Here is an 18395-nt window from a genome sequence, read left to right on the forward strand (position 1 = left end):
CCACATGGCTGCTGGCTGCTGTCCTAGACTGTTGAGGCAATAAAGGTGACTACCAGGACTGTGGCCTGGAAGGAATTCTTCTGGAGCACTGGTTTGCTCACTGAAAGGAAATGACAAGACCTTTTCCTTTAAACTTTCCTTCTTAAAAAAAAAATAAAAAAATAAAAAATTAAAAAAAAATAAACTTTCCTTCTTTTTGGGGGATCCCTGGGTGGCTCAGCAGTTTGGCGCCTGCCTTCGGCCCAGGGCGCAATCCTGGAGTCCCGGGACCAAGTCCCACGTCAGGCTCCCTGCATGGAGCCTGCTTCTCTCTCTGCCTCTCTCCCTATGTCTATCATGAATAAATAAATCTTTAAGAATAAAAAAATAAATAAACTTTCCTTTTTCCTTTAAACTTGCAGCCTAAGTCATGGTCAGAGGCCCAGGAACATTTCATGGCCACCATAGAATAATCTTATGGCTGCAGGGCTGATGTTGCTAAAGATAAAACACATCACTGAATTATGCATGTTGTGGAATGAAAATGGAAGTTGAGTTCACAGCCTTGGGAACTCTTTCGCATGAAAGAAATGGCACTGATTATGCAGTGGAGACAAAGACACGGAGACCTCTCCCGGTGAGTTCAAATAAAGCTGAGAATCTCGAATCTCTGAGTCATTCAGAGCTTCCTTGCTGGCAACATCAGTCTGGTATCTATGGAGAGTAGCCTTCCTGTCTTGGAATGTCTTATAATCTCACCTGGAGCGGTTGTCTTGCAAGGGGATACCAGTTCTCCAAAAAGCCCACACCAGCCACCCTTGTTAGCCCTTGCCCCTGTAAGGACAGTCAGGCCAGCAAGTGGTGGGCAGCGAGTACAAAGGCTGACCCAGGAGCAAATAGCTTATACACCCAAAGAATTGCAAGTGTTGCTCACTTATGCCAGCAGAAACCCAGGAAATATATGTGGGAATGAATCTAAGCATGTTGGAGTAAGGAGGATGAGATACAATTTTGCTTCTGGTAAACTTATTGACCTGGGAGCACTTCGCAGAAATCCTGTATTTCACACGCTATTGTGTGTGTGTGCCGCTGAATGTGGCTCTGCCGTGTTTCTTGGTTGGTTGGCTGAGCTTTGAACTCAGCGGTAGCTTATGTTTACTGAGACTGAGATGTGAGAACGTCCCTGGCCTCAAGTAGAGGAAGGAAGCCAAAGACTTAGTGCGATGGGAATGCTGGAGTGGATCCATCACACACGATGTGCACCCCCACTGCCCACTGACAGCGCCCAGAGGACATTCCGTTCAATAAGACATTGAGAAACATTGGCGAGGGGAGCACCAGCATCCTGGAGAGCTCTGTGGTCCCCATTCTCCTCGGGTGGCCCATGATGGTGGGAGACGCTGCACTGAGATGAGGCTGTTGATTCCAGTGGAGTAACGGGGCCCCGGATATTTGGGAAAGTGGGAGAAGTAAGGCCAGCGCCAGTTTTTAAAGGCAAAAGAAAACTGTTTTTATTTGTGTATATGACAAAACTCCAGTGGTCTTCCCTTCTATGGGTACGTGGTAGAAGAGGCTTCTGATATTACTACACACCATGTCCTGTAGTTTGGGAGACTTTTACCTCTAGGATGAAGACAGGGATTATATGGATTAAAAAAAGAGAAAGCTTTATTTGGACTATTTCAAACATGCACTAAAGCAGAGAAATAGTATAACGTGTCCTCGTGTCCCCCAGCTTAAGGCATTATCAACTCACAAATACCCTTGTTTTGTCTATATCTCCACTCCACCCATTATATTTTCCCTAGTTTATTGAAATATAATTGACAAATAAAAATATATATTGAAGGTGTACAATGTGATGATTTGATACACATAGGCATTTGTGAAATATTTACCACCATCAAGTTAACACATCCATCCCTTCAAATAATTGCCTTTTCTCTGTGTGTGGTGATCTTGTTTCAAAACAACTTGCAAGTATTCCAATACCGTATTAATAACCATTGTCAGGGCAGCCCTGGTGGCGCAGCGGTTTGGCGCTGCCTGCAGCCCGGGGTGTGATCCTGGAGACCCGTGTAGGGCTCCCTGCATGGAGCCTGCTTCTCCCTCTGCCTCTCTCTCTGGTCTCTATGAATGGATAAATAATATCTTAAAATAATAATAATAATAATAATAAGAGGAAGAAGAAGAAGAAGAAGAACCATTGTCAGCACCCAGCCCATTGTATTAAAGCAAAACAGCTGTCATACAATTTAATCTTTAAATGATTGGGTCTGGGATCCCTGGGTGGCGCAGCGGTTTGGCGCCTGCCTTTGGCCCAGGGCACGATCCTGGAGACCTGGGATCGAATCCCACGTCGGGCTCCCAGTGCATGGAGCCTGCTTCTCCCTCTGCCTATGTCTCTGCCTCTCTCTCTCTCTCTCTCTGTGTGTGTGTGTGACTATCATAAATAAAAATTAAAAAAAAATAAAAAAAAATAAATAATTGGGTCTGTTTATAAAAGGTAAGAACTTTTAAAAGTATATGGAACCCTGGTAAAATGAACACACCTGGAAAAATGAACAATTATTCCTTTTTGTCATCAAGTAGAATGAATGGTTATTTTTAAAATGTGAATGATGCCAGTATTCCTTTCTGAAAGCTGGAAATGTGCACCCCTTATTAGAAAATAAAGCGAAATAGTTTAATAGTTTAGGACTGCGTCTGGATAATCTCCAGAAACCCTTAACTTGGCTTCTTTCACTGGGGAAGTATTTCATTTTTTCCTTGGGGGAGGTCTAAAATTTAACCCTCTGTACCCCGGGTGGGACTCGAACCCACAATCCCTGGCTTAGGAGGCCAATGCCTTATCCATTAGGCCACCGGGGCCGGCAGGGGATGCTCTGTGATGGTCCTAGAGCAGTCTCTCCATCACCTCCCCGTGGTTCCCACCGGTTCCACACAGTTTCCCGGCTCCTTCCCGGCTCCATCCCGGCTCCATCCCGGGGTCTCCGCACCCGCGTCCCGCCGGCGCTCGGGACTGGGCGCCCCTAGAGCATCCTCAGACCCCGGAGAGACCGCGCACGCGCAGATGGAGCCCAGGGAACTCGGGCCACAGGTATCAGTCAGCTCAGCTCGTGGACTAGGGTATGATCCTCGCTTAGGGTGCGAGAATCGGGGGTTCAAATCCTGGGCGAGCCTTTCCTTCTCCATGTAGGAGACTCCGGGTGATAATTTAGCGAGGAGTTGGCTCTGCAAAATGTGGGCGAGGAGAGAAGAGGGGTACCAGGCCGGCGCCTGGGCAAAGTGCCATCCCTGTCCTTGTGCTCCTCCCTACACTGCCCCGGAGACAGGAGGTGTCACCTGCGCCCAGGTGTCCGCGGTTTTAACAGAGCCCAGCGGCCTAAGGTCTTCGGGCTACGCGCCCGGCGCAGGAGTCTCCTCGGGCAGAGAACCCAGCGTGCTCTTCCCGTCTCCGGAACGTTTACCTCAATGACTTAATGACGCTGAAGCATCACAAAAACAATAAAGTAGGACCCTGTAGGGCCCCAGGTCACCGGCGCCCACCTTCCAGAAATGTGCGCCCCGGCTGCCTCCCCTCGGCGGTCACATCACCTAGGTCACCTGGCTTAGCCAGAGTCTCTTGGCGAGAACTCGGTTCCGCAGGTAAAGACACTTTTCCCAGGTAAAATGATAACACAATCCTGGGCACTATCATTGCAAGAAATCGAAATAATCTTAGATATTTTAAAATATCTTTTATTTTAAAAAATAGATAAAAATAGATATATAACGTTATATATCTAAAAAATACATATATAACGCTAAATAGACCAATTAAGCCATTTTTAAGTGTACGTATTCAATGGCAACAGTTACATGCACAAAATCATCCAACCGCCACCACTATTTCCAAAACCTTTTTGTCACAACTATTATATTTTGAAATGCACCTATCCCCTGAACCCATGGGACAACTCCCCCCGCCCCCCGCAGCAGTCCATCCCCCCCCTGGTCTGTCACAGCTCCGGTCGTCTGCACTGTCCTGCAGCCGGTCCCCGAGGGGCTCCTGCACTTGCTGAGGGTGCCTTCGGGCTCCGGCCGGCGTTGGCCCCGCCGCGCCCGCGGGGGCTCCGGGGTGCAGGCCGGGCCTAGCTCCGGAGCCCCGAGCCTGGACACTCGGGGCAGCTTCCCGGTGCCGCGGGGCGGGGCGCACCGCCCGAGCTTCCTGAGGTTCCGCGGGGGGCAGGGTCCCGACGCAGGGAAAATTTAAAGCCCCGAGGGTTTGGAAAAAACGACCACTGCAGCGACCACGAAGGGACTCGAACCCTCAATCTTCTGATCCGGAATCAGACGCCTTATCCATTAGGCCACGCGGCCCCAGCACTGACGTTTCCACAGCTTCTCTCATAAAGCTGCTGCAGGCGCCTGCGTGGTGCGCTGCAACTCGCATGCTCGTACCGGCCAGGAGCTCCGCCCCTCGGGCCCTGGTGGGCGGGGCCGCGAGCCGGGCCTGCGCTGAAATGAGCCCGCGGGCGGGGCGAGGACCGCCCTCCCGACCTGCGCTGCGAGTTCGAGCCCGGGTGAAGCCGCACAGGCCCCCACTGCTCTCTCGGGCCGCTGCGAGCGCTTCCCCCGCGTGGCCCTGGGCGCGCCGGGTCAGGGGCTGCCCACTGCTCCCGCCGCCCCCGCCGCCCCGCATCGCAGCAGCCCTCGGTGGGCAGTGCTCGGGCCAGTCTTGTGGCCCCAGACGCGACGCTGAGCGGCGCATCTCCCACATTTCCACGGCCTGGCGCTGGCGCGAGTGGGTGCGTGAGCAGAGGCGGCGCTGTGGGCCCCGGCTGCCCGCTCTCGGGACGTCCAGCCCAGCCCAGCCCGTGCGGGCTTCCCCCGTCCCTCCGCCCCTCGCAGGAGCGCCAGTGCACCCAGACGGAGCGCCGCGCCCTTTGCACCCCACCCCGCGTCCCCCCCGGGGAGCAGCGCGCGCAGTCAGGCCTGCAGGCAGAGCGGCCGCCGCAGCGAGCTGCGGATCTCCAGGCAAGCCTTGCGGCGCTCCGGGCAGTCGGGACCCAGCACGTCCAGTTCGCACACCCGCCGGTTGACCTGCGAGGACCGCACCCAGCCTGTGCCCAGGACTCCCGGGTCCCTTGGCACCCAGCCTGGGGCCCCGGGGATGGTAAGGCCTAACATTTCAAGTGCTGCCTTGCCGTGATCGGCCCTCCCCGTGCGCGCCCTGCTCCTTCCTGTCAGATGTGCCCCTCAAATGGCAGGAGAGGCGGCCCAGCCGGTTCGTTCCCCCCCAGTCCGACCAGCCACACTCCACTGTCCTCAGTCTCTGGGGTTCAGTTCCCTGCCAGGCCATGAAATTATTCAAGCAAGCCAGTCACATCCTCCTGCAGGAACCAGGGAACCCCACCCACTCTTACTGTAGAGCCTGCGGCCCACAGCCCCTGCTGGGTCACTGCTCCTGACTGCAGCCTTGAGTGGCCCTGGAGGGGGGCACTCCTCCTCCCCCGGGAGTGTGTGCCCTGGGAACTGCTGTGGCTGTCACCCGGCCAGTGCGGGGGCGCTGGATGCGCAGGGTGATGTGCGTCTGGCCCACCAACAGGCGAGTGGGAGGTGATCAGAGCCCCGGCCCACCACAGGGCGGAATCCCACCCACCCCTCTCCCCAGGCCCCTGCCCCTAGCCCCAGCCCACCTCGGTCAGCAGCTCCAGGAGGTCCCCCCCGGGGTCAGCTCTGAGGACCTCGGCCAGAGTCTGGATAAAGTCCGAGCCCTTCTCGTCACGATAGGCTACGCAGCCTAGGCCAGAGGATGGGGCAGAGCGTCAGACTTGGGCCCCTGCGGCTGCCTTCCAGGCCCCAGCGACTCTTTTTTGGTGCAAAGGGGGCGGAGGGGCAGGAGGGGGCCCGGCAGGCAGGACCCCAGGGGTCAGGCAAGGGGGCCGCGCAAAGAGCAGGAACTTCTTGCGTCTAGAATGACTTCCTGCTGGCTATTTAGGAAGTACACAGTCCGAATGCATAGGGCACACGCCCGCCGTGAAGCCCCTGTGCCGAGCGCTGAGCAGGGCCTGAGGCAGATCCCCCATCAAAATTCCGGTGCTCGGCACAGGCCGCCCCCATGAGCTCCCCGTGGTTACTATGATTATAAATGATAAACGTGGAAGGAGGATGGCTGAACTGCAACTGGGCTGCTGCCCCCGTGCCCCCCTGCCCTGCCCTGGCTGCCCCTAAAGCCCCTCCCCGTGTCCAGCCAGGATGCAGGGCCCTAGGTAGCAGGCTTCCTTGGTGAGCCGTCCCCCTTACCCTCGGCAGCTGCATAGACCATCAGGATGTCTGCTTGGTCAGAGCTCCCGGCAGTGGGGCCCCGGGAGGCGCTGCCTGCAAGAAGGATCCACGACATTTACCCAGCATCCTGGGGCTCTATCAGCCCCAGGGGTGCCCCCAAGTCTGATTCAGGGGCCCACCGGGCAGTCAGTGGAAAGAGCCCAGAGCAGAAGAGGCAAATCAGAACTCAAATCCAGCTCTGCCCCCTACCAGCTGTGTGACCCTAGAAAAGCTGTATTACCCTCCTCCTCCAGGGTTGTTTCGAGGCTCAAGTAGGGCCAGAAGCCCTCGATTTTCAAAGGCCCTCGCAGTGTAGGAAGGTTTTCCTTCCCAACCTCTTGGCAAAGAGGATGCAGGTAGTGGCAGGACCCCAGGTCAGAGCCCTGGAAAAGTACGCCAGACAGCCCTCCCACCAGGCCTCCCAAGCCCAGGCTCCAGAGGAAGGCACACCCCACCTTGGGCATCAGTGTAGATCTCAAGGACATCGGCGTGCGACGGGGTGGTCGGTGATGCCCGCAGCCAGCGCCGAAACCAGGAGAGAGCTGTGGGCCCCACGCCGGCATCCCTATGCCCTGGAAGGGGGGGACACGCAGATGTGTACTGCTCAGCAGATACCTGGGGGTGCTCCCAGGTGTGCACAGCCCAGCCCCCAGGGCTCCAGGGCAGGCCTGCCAGGCTGGAAGCACTCAGAGCATGGATTGGCATGTGCTGCGGGTAAAGCTCAAGCTGGTGGACTTGACTTCTAGGACAGGCTAGGAGACGGGGCAGGTAAAGTGCCAACGATGAGGCTTCCCAGAGAAGGTGGACAGCAAGTCCTGGGAGGCTGAGGGCTGCATGTGTACAGCTAGGGCAGGAGGAGGCAGGAGGGAGGCCCCGGGCCCCACTCACCCCCACGGCAGGCCTGAAGCAGGAAGATCTTGGGGCAGCCCCACAAGGCCCTGCAGCGGTTCAGCTCCTGCACCAGTGCCTCTGGCTGTACCTCCTGGCCATCAGCCCCCAGCAGCTGCCCCTGGGGCCCCCCGTGGGCCATCAGGGCCACTAGGGCACAGCTCACCGGGGCGCTGAGGGCATCTAGGCACTCTCGGAACTGCACCATCTCCTCCTGGAAAGCCTGGGGTGGGGACGAAATTGAGGCCTGGGCCAAGGCTCCTGCCTCCCCAGGGCCTGAGGGCCCTCCAAGGAGGCTTCTCCAGTCCCTGCCTACCCTACTTCCCACCGCCTGCCAGCCTCAGGCCCACAGAGGAGAGCTGGCATGGCCTAATTGGGGGTGACATGTGGATCTAGCCTCTGGCAGCTGGGCCAGGGCAGGGAAAATGCTCCAAAAAGTGAAAAGGCACGAGGGGAAAGCAAACAGCTGACAGGTGTCTGGGAAGGAAGCTGAGACCTTTCCAGGAAAAGCTGGAGGGTCCAGCTGGGGCCTGGCCCAAGGAGTGGAGCAACAGCCAGTGTTTCTGGGAGAGCAGGCTTCCAGAGGCAGGGACGTGAGCCCCGCCGCATGCAGCAGGGAGGATGGAAGCCAGATGGTGAGGGAAGAGGCCCCGAGAGTCGCTCCAGCCTGCGGTGGGGGGTGCCCTTCCTCCAGACCACCACCAGAGCTCTGGCCTTCACCTCACCTGGGCTGTAGGGTTTGTCCTTAGGGTGATCTTGAAGTTCAGGGCCTGGCACAGGCTCCCCAGCGCCTCCACATCGTGCTTGGCCCCGGGCCGGCTGCGGATCACCGACAGGAGGAGGGCGGCCCTGGTCCCGGACAGGTCATACTGAGCCCTGGGGCTGGGTTCCAGCTACAGACAAGGAGCATTCAGAGTGGTCTGAGAGCCTCCTAGCACCTCATGTACCCCATCTCAGGTCTCCCTGAGCCTTTGTCCCACTTGCAACTGTTGTCACATGGTTCACCCCACCCTGTCCCCCTCACCTTCGGCTCCCAAGGTTCCACATCCCCCAGGCACAGTGTGCCCTGCAAGGAGCTCCGAAAGACTGGGCAGTAGGTGGCCTCTGACTCTTCAGTTGTCCTGTAGAAGACCTGGGGGGAGACCAGAGAACCCCTAGGGGGCTGCTCCATGGAGGTGCAGTTTGGGGAGGGAACAGGCCACCAGATCCAGGGAACAGCTTGGCTAGCTCATGGCTACCAGTCTCTTTGGGGTCCAGATTGCAGGGAGAAGACAGACAAAAGAAGGGGAGAGCATGAAGGGGTGTCCTTCTCAGGTTCAATGTCATGGGCTTCCCTGGACATGGACTCCTGAAGTGGCCAGTGGCCATGCCATTAACCACGCCACTCGCCACCCTCGGGATCAGTGTGCCCAGAGCAGGGGCGCTCCCTAGAGCAGCTGGGGCCTGTCTGGGGAGACTCACAGGGCAGGTTCCCCCTGCGGAGGGCAGCAGGCTGCAGAAAGCTGTGGGGCGGAGCCAGGGCCCACCCTTCACCCGGGCTCACCAGTGGCTACCCGACTGCCCAGTGAGACCTCTGGGCCTCCAGCCCGGACCAGAGCTGGACCGTTCACCTGCAGTCCGACGGACGGTCCCTGCCTGTGTGAGTGTGAACAGGGTGGGCCGAAGCACAAGTGTTGACTCGGGGAGCCCAAGGACGGGCATCACTGGCAGCCTGGAAGGGAATGTGTGGGGCTGGCCGGGACAACAGGAGGGCGGGCCAAACAGATGGAGCAGCGTGGGCAACGCACGGAGCTGAGGAGCAGTGTGGAGGGTCTGGGGGATCCTGAGTGGGTTGTGGGGGGGGGGGGCACGGGAATCTGCCGAACAGACTCAGGAGAGCACAGCAGAGCCAGGGCAGACGTCCCGTCTGGGCCCCCACCTCCGTCAGCAGCTGCAGCAGGGACCAGTGCCGACAGCGGCCACAGAGCCGGCTCAGGCCCGTGAGGAAGGCTCCGCGCTCCAGGGCACCTGCGGAGGGACCAGCACGTGGGCTGGAGGCAGCTGGTGGCCCCCGCCGCCCCCACCCTGCTTCGCGCCATCCCACCCCCAGTCTCCCTGGGCCACTCACCCCCAGGAGCACTTGAGAGCAGCAGGAAAACCTTGGGGCGGCCCCACAGGGCCCTACAGCGGCTCAGCTCCCGGACCAGCTGCTGGGGCTGCCCCAGCTGCCCACGGGGGGCCAGCAGAGCCACTAGAGCACAGCCCACAGGGCCCCCGAGGCCGTCCAGCTGCGACCGGAACCCAGCCAGCTCCCCGAGGAAGCCCTAGGGCAAGAGCAAAGGCCAGGGCTGAGTCCAGGGAAGCCTGAGGGTGGGGCTCGAGGTGGGTGCGGGCTGAGGGTGGATGGGTGGGAGACAGGTGAGGACCCACCTGGACAGAGGCCTCGGTCCTCTGGCAGCACTCGAAACCCAGGGTCCGGAACACGGCCTCCAGGACAGCCACGGTAGAGGCTGACACCTCAGGGGTGCTGAGAGTCAGGGCCACCCTGGGACCCTGCAAGCTGTACTTCCCCTGGGGAGGCAAGGACAGAGTGGGCTGCGGAGGGGCTCCCCTGAGAGCCAGGAGTGGGCGGGGCCACCTATTACCTTTCTTTCCAGACTCTGTCGGGCATCTGCCAACAGCGAGGCCACCTGCAGGGTCCCAGCCACCAGGAAGGCCATGGGGGCAGGGTGGGGGCTTCCTCTGAGCACAGAGCTTAACCCCTGACCCCGGCACCAATGCCCCGGGTCCCAGTACTTGCCGTTTCCCTGAGCCCTGTCCTATCAGCTCTGTTTATGAGCCGAGCTGGACTCTGCTCCTTCCCTGGAAGCCTGGGTCTTGGGCCCCACTGCCCCTGTCCTGTTCTGGCTCCAGCGGGCTACTTCCTGGTTGGCATCGGCACACCCCCACCTGAGCCAAGAGCCTATGCCCAATCCTATTCTTAGCTCCTGGCCCACCTCCTATCTGATCTAGTTATACAGCAGTGTCTCCCTTCTGAGCTGGCCACCAGCACCAAAAGTCCCTGCTCCCATCCCCTACCCACTCATGCACAGCACCCACACCTGTCCACACTGCAGCCTGGTGCTTACAGGTACGAGGGGCGGTGAAGGGTGCTGCCTCCGAGGCAGAAACCCCCAACTGGAGTCACCTGTCCACAATGGGACTCCAGCTGTTTCATTCCGGAAATGAGACCCATCGAAGGGAGCTCAGGATGAAGCAAGTGTTAAATGGGGGGCTGGCTGAGGAAGGGCCCTGGGACCAGCGGGGCTGGCACACAGACCAAGGGACAGAACATTCTGTATCAGTCTGCCCCCACCACCCTGGGAAACTGCAGAGGCCACTACCAGGCAAACTGTGCCCATGCACCCACCAGTTCTGCTCTAGGCTGGGGCCTCGGCCGGGTGGGGGTCAGAGGTCAAGGGCTGTGTGGGGTATGGGGCACAGCCCACGCTGACCCATCAGTCCTCTTCCACGGAGGGATCTGAGCGCAGGCACCAGCTTAGAGTTCTGGATCTCCGTGAACAGCAAGAGCATACTGCCCCCAGCCAGTCACCCCACACCCAAGCCTGTTTCTTCACGGCACCAACAAGGAGAAAGGGGGTGGCCTGGTGCAGGCCTGCTCAGCTCCCCGCTGCCCTGCTGGGGTGGTATGGGCTGCCCCAGCCCGGGCAGGCACTGGCTGACACAGGCGGATAAGAGTCCTGAGACTCGCGGCTGTCCTTCGGGGCCCAGCCAACCTGGAAGCCAAGAATGTGGCTCCACCTCGTGACCACCCAGCACCAGTGCCACCAGGACTACTGAACCAGGAGGCAGAGAGGTCTGGATGCCAGGGCCCTGGCCCAGCAACCACATAAACAACAGCACAGCCCAGAGGAAGTTTCCATATTTATTCAAAGTCCTCTGCTGCCCTTTTGAGACCAGCAGGGCGGAGCTCCTCGGGAGAGCCTGTGGTCTGTCCCTGGGAATGCCAATCTGCCAGCAATGCAGAGGGCACGGTGGAATGCAGTGCTTAAGGAACCAGCAACTAACCGCTGACAGAGTGCTAGTGTTAAGTATCACAAACCCCACACCTCTGGAGAGAGGAGCCCCAGGGAGCAGCCAGCCTCTGCCAGCCCTGCCCTTGGTCTTCGGTGTCGGACTCCAGTCCCCAGAGCCATCACCACCATCACCAGATCAGTAGGGGGCTGCTCTTTGGGACTAACTTGGGGGCAAGTCAGCTAAGAGCAGAGTTAGGCAGTTTCCACGTCTCCAGACGGGGCAAAGTGGTCATGCCCTGAAAATGGGAGGGGATGTGGCCGGAAAGCCCCTGTGGCCACACCCAGGACCCAGATCCTCACAGGGATGGGCTGTCCCTCCCAGGGCCCAGCAGCATCCTGCAGGTCAAGGCCCGTCCTCTACACCCACCGGAAGGCACAGCTTGGCAGGGCAGAGGGCCAGGCCCACAGACAGCCCATAGGGCAGGCAGGGAACAGAGGAGTGAAGCAAGGCTGGGGGCAGGGGACCCCAGTCCTGCCAGAGTCCTCACCCCACCCTGGTGCCCCAGCCTTCCTCCCACGCAGAGGCCATGGGCCAGGAATGTGCTGGGGCTTCATGAAGCCAGAAGAGGAATGGCCACGAGGTGGTTGGGGCTTTCCACTCTGGAGTGTGTGCCAGGCACGGGTGCAGGCGGGCAGGCAGCTGGGATGGAAGCCAGAGGCCGAGGCGCCCTGAGGTGACCCCAGCCTAGCCTAGCGCCTCCGTGGGCCACAGGGCCCTTGCCAGCCCCCTCAGCCCACAGGCTGGGCCATCTTGGCGTGCAGGCTCTGGTGGGCGATAAGGTGGGCGCGCTGCTTGAAGCTCTTGTCGCACTCGCCGCAGCCGAAGGGCCGCTCGCCCGTGTGCACCCGCCGGTGGTCCAGCAGGTAGGAGCGCAGCGAGAAGCTCTTGCCACACTCGCTGCAGCCGAAGGGCTTCTCGCCCGTGTGGATGCGCTGGTGGTCGGCCAGGTAGGCGCTGCGGCTGAAACTCTTGCCGCACTGCGAGCAGGAGAAGGGCTTCTGGCCCGTGTGCACGCCCTGGTGGCGCACCAGGTCCGAGGAGCTGCGGAAGCTCTTCCCGCACTCCTGGCACTTGTGCGGCTTTTCGCCCGTGTGCGTGCGCTGGTGGCGCGCCAGGTCCGAGCCCCAGCGGAAGCGCTTGCCACACTGGCCGCAGCTGTGTGGCTTCTCCGCTGCCAGGTCCCGCAGCTGTTGCCGGCGGGTCGGCGGCCGCCCCCTCCGCGCCCCCGCAGCACAGGCCAGGGGCGCCCCTGGCCGGGCTTCACCCTCCCAGGCCTCCGGCTGCTCCTTGGGGCTCCAGGACACAGTCACGTCCCTGCGCCCACTGCCACTGCCGCTGCTGCCGGCCTGGCCTGCAGATGCCACTGTCTCCTCCAGCCCAGCCTGCTGGCCTTGGCTCTTGAGCCCCAAACCTGCAAGCCGAGAGGGGGCGGCCTCTTCAGTTCCACTGGGTTCTGGGACCAGAGCTGGGGCGAGGCAGAAAAAAGACTCAGGTTCCGAAAGCCCTGGGCTGCACACACCCCAGCCTCAGTTTCCTTATCCGTAAAATAGGGATGTGATAAAATGCCAGCAGAGCACCACTTCAGAGGCAGCGGCAAGGGGTCCAGCTGGGCTGATCCTGCCCCACAGGCACTAATGATACACCTAACCCTCCCACACCCATGGCAGGGCCACACTGGCACCCAATGTCCCACCCTCTGAACCCTGGCTATTCAAAGTCCAAAGCGGAACACATTCAGGTAGTTCATAAAGTAGCCAAACTCCCAGTATTTCTTACACAAAACCGAGAACCCACATGGGTTCAGCCTCTGTGGCTGTTCTCACCCCACAAGCTCTTGTCCCCTAAACTCAAGGGCAGATTTGGACAGGGAAGGATCCTAGCCCTCCCACTGGGTCATGCAGATTAAATGAGACAATCTCCAAATGGTGCTCAGAGAGGCTCTAGCATGGAGTGGCCTCCGAAGAGCAGGGCCCAGGCCTCGGCGCACAGACAGCAGATGTTCTCACTGTCAGCACCTCTCCTCACAACCACTGTCTAGACAGAGTCCTGGCTCAGCCCCTCCAGTGTCCATTGACCCCTCTGAGTTTTTGATCTCTCGTCTGTGAACGGCGTCAACCCTTCTATGCAGCAGGTCGTGAGAATCACAAGAAGATGCCCGTTTGCGAGCTCAGCACAGTGCTGGCACGTTGCAAGCGCCCATGATATGGTAACACACACTTATGGGCAAAGACAAACTAACATTAACCCAAAGAAAAATCATCCAGGGCTCTTGAAAAGACCCAGCGAAAGCCCACTTCTGAGCCACCTAAGGAGGGGGTAGGAAGACTCGGTGTACGGCCTGCCTGAGCCCACCCTCTGTCACTGGGACCCCCAAGGGTCCTGTCTGCACCCACTGCTTACCCAGGGTGACATTCCGGGAGTTCTCTCGCTTTATGTCCCAGAAGAGTTCCCTCTGGGCAGGGTCCAGAGATCCCCATTCTTCACGGGAGAAATAGAAAGGAATGTCTCCAAATGTCACAGGTCCCTAGAATGAGGTTAAAAAAAAACAATGACCTGGCTCAGGACTGCCACTCTGGACTCCCCCAGGCAGCCATGGGTGGGAAGAGGGGGCTGGGATGGAGACTAGGATGGGTTCAGGCAGGACCAGGGTGGGTAGAAAAGGCACTTTTCTTGATGAAAAGACAAGGTCCATTTGTGGGACTCAACAGCTCCGAGTGCCTTGGAGGGGACAAGTGGACTGTAACTCACGTGGACCTTGGAGGCAAAGCAGGTATCTGTTGGCCCTCTGGCACTCCCCTCTTTAAGAGCAGGAAGCAGGGCTGAGGGAAAAGAACAGAGCCTCACAGAGGCCAGCCCAGGCCAGGAGTGAGACCTCACACATGCGGGCGTGCGCGCGCACACACACACACACACACACACACATTCCTAGGCTTCTTAGAACACACATGGCCTTCCTACTACAGTGCAACGCCCAGGAAGGAACCAGGCCTCCGCCCAGCGATTGTGGCCTACAAGCTTACTCACCACCAGGGCTGTGCTGCTCCCAAGGTACAGGTGGCCAGCTTCGTGCCCCCACCTTCATGGGAAGCCCCTTGGTCTGGGATCCCTGGACTGTAGCCTCAGGTTCCACCTCCTCTGAGGGCACTTCCTGTGCAGGAACCACAACATGCTCATCAGCACCGAGACCAGATGGGGGAGACAGAGCTTAATCCCTGGGAAGGAGACACAGGACACGTCCCTCAGGATGCAGGGGGGTGGGGAAGGAGAACATGGGGTCCCAGAAAAATCCCGAGGAGAATGTGACACCAGGCAGTGCCGTGTGCCCAAGGATAGTCCCTGATCAAGCATGAGGCAGAACAGATCCCAAAGGCCAAAATCACAGAGCCACTTAGTAAGAGGGTGTGGGGACAGACCTCCATGCCAAGGGCAGACCTCCACACGCCAGCTGCTCCTTAGCACCTCCCCAAGTGTCAAGAATCCAATGCCCCACCGAGAACAGGGTTCCCATGGACAGCTACCTTCTCACACCCACTCTGCTGCTCTCATTACACATATCACTGTATCCCCAGGGCCTGGTCTACAGCAGAACATAAAAAAATATTTGCAGAAGCTGTGTGACGCTAAAAGTGCCTTTCTGGAGCATGCCTACTTTGGTCCTGCTGCCACCCTCCAAAGCCTTTCCAAAAAGAAACCAGAGTCACTTGGACAGGGTCGCTCAGAAAGGCAACACCTGTCATGATGTGCTCCTGTTGATGCTCCTTGTGGCCCTGCATCCCACCATCCCTGGAGGACTTGTTTCTATTGAGACGGCCACCGCTCCTCAGCCAGGTGCCACCCAGGTGCCACCGGGTGTGGGAGGGGCTCCTCACCTGCCGCTGGGCTTTCACTGGCTGCTTCTGCAGGACCTCCACCAGGGCGACGGCCTCCTCGCCACTCCCCGGACTCCGCTCCCGCACCCAGTCCTGGACATCTCCAGGCAGCACGCTCAGGAACTGCTCCAGCACCAGCAGCTCCAGGATCTGCTCCTTGGTGTGAAGCTCCGGCCGCAGCCAGCGGCAGCAGAGCTCCCAGAGCTGGCTGAAGGCCTCGTGGGGCCCACCCACGTCCCTATAGCAGAAATGCCGAAAGCGCTGGCGGCAGGCCTCAGAATCCCTGCTGTCTTCTTGCTGGGCAGAGTCCTGCTCCCAGGAAGAATCTTCCACCTTCACGATCAGCAGACCTGCTCCCTCCCCAGGGGCCTCCTCCTGAGACTCTGGGGGGGCTGCCATTCCCCTGGCCTAAAGCTCAGGACTGCTTGGCCTCACCGGGCCTGGGAGCCAGTCCTTCAGTCTCCCAGAGGGATCCCCTGTGGCAGCCGGGTGGGCATCTGGACACGCATTCCTGGGGAAAGAGCAAAAAGTGGCGGGGGGGGCAGTACATGAGCAAACACCAGCCAGCCTGCTCCTGTCCTTTCCTGGCCCTGAAGTCTTTTTAGGCTCTCCCGGAATGCCTCACTCCTATGACAAGCTCTTTACCCACACCAGCTACAGCCCTTTATCCTCAGCTCTGAAATCCAAAACTCCCAGGTTTTTACTCCCTGGCCTACTGATATAGGCATATTTACTCCCTGGCCTACTGATGTGAGCATATTTATGATCTCCACTTATCTCATTTAATTTCATATTCATAGGTTTCACAGCAAAAACCTTTATGTGTTTCTTCTGTTTGGAAATATTCACCGAGCTATATTTACCATGTGTATTTCTGTATGTGCACTACACTTCAATAAAAAATTTAATTAATACATTTGATTACTGAGAACTGCTGCAGATTCTGCTGGTGGGGTCACTCGATATGCCATGTGTGCTGTATTAGCTTCTTCAAGTTTGAAATTTTCGGAATTACAAAACACATCTTGGCCCTGGGGTGTCAGCAAAGAGCTCACAGACACCAGCTAAGCCATTTATCCACAGGTAGGTATGAATGACATACTTATACCCTACGTTGCTACTCCTTACAATAGTCCTGAAAAGCGTGTATTTTGAAATTTCCTTTAATTGCTCTTTTTTTCCAACAAAAAGTGACATAGAGCATTATAATTTTAATAAGGTGAGAGAATTTAAACAATACAGAAACACGTAAAATAGAAACCCCCTTCCAAATGCAGTTGCAACCTCCCGTGAACAGTAGGACATGTGACCTCCTGGACTTTTTCCCTGTCCATTTACTGAAAATTTATCTACAGAAACGGGGAAAACCAAGTGTTTTTGTGTGTTTTACGTAAATGAGGTCCTCCTGCACGCACTATTTTGTAGCTTGCTTTTCTGCCTAACAATGCTTCTTCATTGGCCGCTCTGGGAGACTCCACGGGGTGGACGCGCTCCAGGTTAACAGGTACCCGGGTGAGGCACCGGGCTGGTTTGCAGTCCTTCTCTCACACGCGCTAAGCGCCTGCTTTACTTTATTCTTCCACGCCTCACAACACCCCCGAAAGGTACGCGCTCCGTTCTCATCCTCCAGTGACCGAGGAGAAGGCTCCGCTCGGAGAGGGCCAGGGACTCACCAGGGTCGCTCGGCAGGACGCGGCGGGCGGGACGGCGGACCTGGCCGGAGCCCCGCGCTCCGACCCCAGCAGCCTTGCCTGCGCGCGGCTGAGAGGCGGCGGCGGGCGGGCTGGGCGAGCGCAGGCGCCCCACCCGCGGCGCTTCCCAGCAGCGCGCGCCCCCTCCGGCCTCTGTCTCCGGGCGCCGTCTGCGGACGCCCGGAGCCCAGCACTCGAGAGCAGAGCTCGGCGGCCCGGGTCGCCGGTCCCGCCCCCGGGATACACACCGCCCACAGCCGCCCAGGCGTTCCTGGTTCCGCCACCAGGTCCCTGCGCCGGAAGTCCGCGCGGGGCTCGCCGGGAAGCAGCACGGCGCATGCGCCGCAGCCAGCACTCGCACTACCCGCCCCAGAAGGCCGCTGCCCACTGAGTCCGAGGAATAGCCAATGAACGAGGAGAATCCCCGGAGTTGGCCAATCAGGAGGCAGCGGCTCCCCGCGCATCCACACCTGTGACCCCGAGCTGAGTTCTGCGTCTGGACTTCGATCTTTCAGAATTCTCCGCCTTCCGGACGGGTGACAGGCGAAAAGGCCAAGCCGAGGTTGGCCGAGTGGGCCGAGACCGCGTCTGGCCCAGCCACGACTAGACTGCCCGATCCACCGGAAGAGATCCGCTGAAATCGGACTCTGCCTTCCGCCACCCGCTCTTGTCTCGAATGGGTGGAAGGAGGAAGGCCAGAGGCCGGCGCGGCTCGGGCCCGGGAGACTCCTTTCTAGCCTCCTAGGTCCCGCCCTCGCCGAAGTCCCTATCGGCTCCTAGCGGGGCGCGGAGCTTCCTGGGAAATGCAGTCCAGTGAGGGTCCCGGAGCCTCCCTTCTACGCCGCCGAGCTCAGCGCTGGCCGGGGTCGTGCGGCAGGACACGGCCCGCGGATACCCTGACCCCGGGGCGCACCCGCTCTCCCACCGGCAGCCTCGTCTGCGGGACGGCGGGGTCCCTGCGGCTGGGCAGCTGTGGGTTCTCCTTCCCAGGCATTTGTACCTGCACCCACACTCTGCCTCTCTACCTGCGGATCTGAGACTCCGGATCCATTCCTGAAACCAAGAGCTCTCGTGATTTGTTTTGATTATGCAAGCATTGCATGCCTAGTGGAGAAAAAAAAAATGAGTAAACTGTGGAAAATGATGAAGCTGTCTATACCCACAAGGCTAACACCCTCGATCTGCTCAAACGTCGCTCCCTCCAATTGGTTTTCGCTAACCCTATGTAAACAGTACCCCCGTCATGCTTGTGCCTTATTTCTCCATCATTACCTGACATCCTTGTGTAAGATTTGTCCCCTAATACTGGACTATAAGCTCCGTGAGGGCAGTGTTTTCACTGCCCTACTCCTAGCACCTGGATTTGTGCCCGGCGCAGTATTTATCGACTAACTGAAGGCAAAGAAAACTGGAGGTAAAAAATATTTCTAATAAGGCCATTCAGAAGTGAGCATTGGGGATCCCTGGGTGGCGCAGGGGTTTGGCGCCTGCCTTTGGCCCAGGGCGCGATCTTGGAGACCCGGGATCGAATCCCACATCGGGCTCCCGGTGCATGGAGCCTGCTTCTCCCTCTGCCTGTGTCTCTGCCTCTCTCTCTCTCTCT

General features: G+C 58.7%; 2 protein-coding genes, 1 long non-coding RNA gene and 2 other non-coding genes across 5 annotated transcripts; 1 reads left to right on the forward strand and 4 right to left on the reverse strand.

The window, feature by feature from the left end:
- Window positions 1–2777: 2777 nt before the first annotated feature.
- Window positions 2778–2850, reverse strand: TRNAR-CCU (transfer RNA arginine (anticodon CCU)). The gene has a single exon. It is a non-coding gene; the product is annotated as a tRNA-Arg (tRNA).
- An 854-nt stretch (window positions 2851–3704) lies between these two features.
- On the reverse strand, window positions 3705–10927 carry LOC112640472 (caspase-14-like). Its single transcript, XM_025416764.3, has 11 exons — window positions 9801–10927; window positions 9586–9726; window positions 9284–9479; window positions 9095–9183; window positions 8201–8308; window positions 7902–8069; window positions 7177–7399; window positions 6744–6860; window positions 6268–6342; window positions 5661–5764; window positions 3705–5064 (listed from the first exon to the last, which is right to left on the reverse strand). The coding sequence occupies exons 1-11, from the start codon at window positions 9873–9875 to the stop codon at window positions 4951–4953; spliced, it is 1410 nt and encodes a 469-aa protein (XP_025272549.1). The 5' UTR covers window positions 9876–10927; the 3' UTR covers window positions 3705–4950.
- Window positions 4269–4341, reverse strand: TRNAR-CCG (transfer RNA arginine (anticodon CCG)). The gene has a single exon. It is a non-coding gene; the product is annotated as a tRNA-Arg (tRNA).
- LOC118354930 (uncharacterized) lies at window positions 5003–16015 on the forward strand. The gene is made up of 2 exons (XR_004816382.2): window positions 5003–5137; window positions 14802–16015. It is a non-coding gene; the product is annotated as an uncharacterized LOC118354930 (long non-coding RNA).
- On the reverse strand, window positions 11068–15500 carry ZNF213 (zinc finger protein 213). The gene is made up of 5 exons (XM_035717258.2): window positions 15102–15500; window positions 14257–14380; window positions 13981–14051; window positions 13633–13756; window positions 11068–12697 (listed from the first exon to the last, which is right to left on the reverse strand). The coding sequence occupies exons 1-5, from the start codon at window positions 15498–15500 to the stop codon at window positions 11961–11963; spliced, it is 1455 nt and encodes a 484-aa protein (XP_035573151.1). The 3' UTR covers window positions 11068–11960.
- Window positions 16016–18395: the final 2380 nt, after the last annotated feature.

Source organism: Canis lupus, chromosome 6, assembly GCF_003254725.2.
Source record: "Canis lupus dingo isolate Sandy chromosome 6, ASM325472v2, whole genome shotgun sequence".
Classification (NCBI taxonomy): domain Eukaryota; kingdom Metazoa; phylum Chordata; class Mammalia; order Carnivora; family Canidae; genus Canis; species Canis lupus.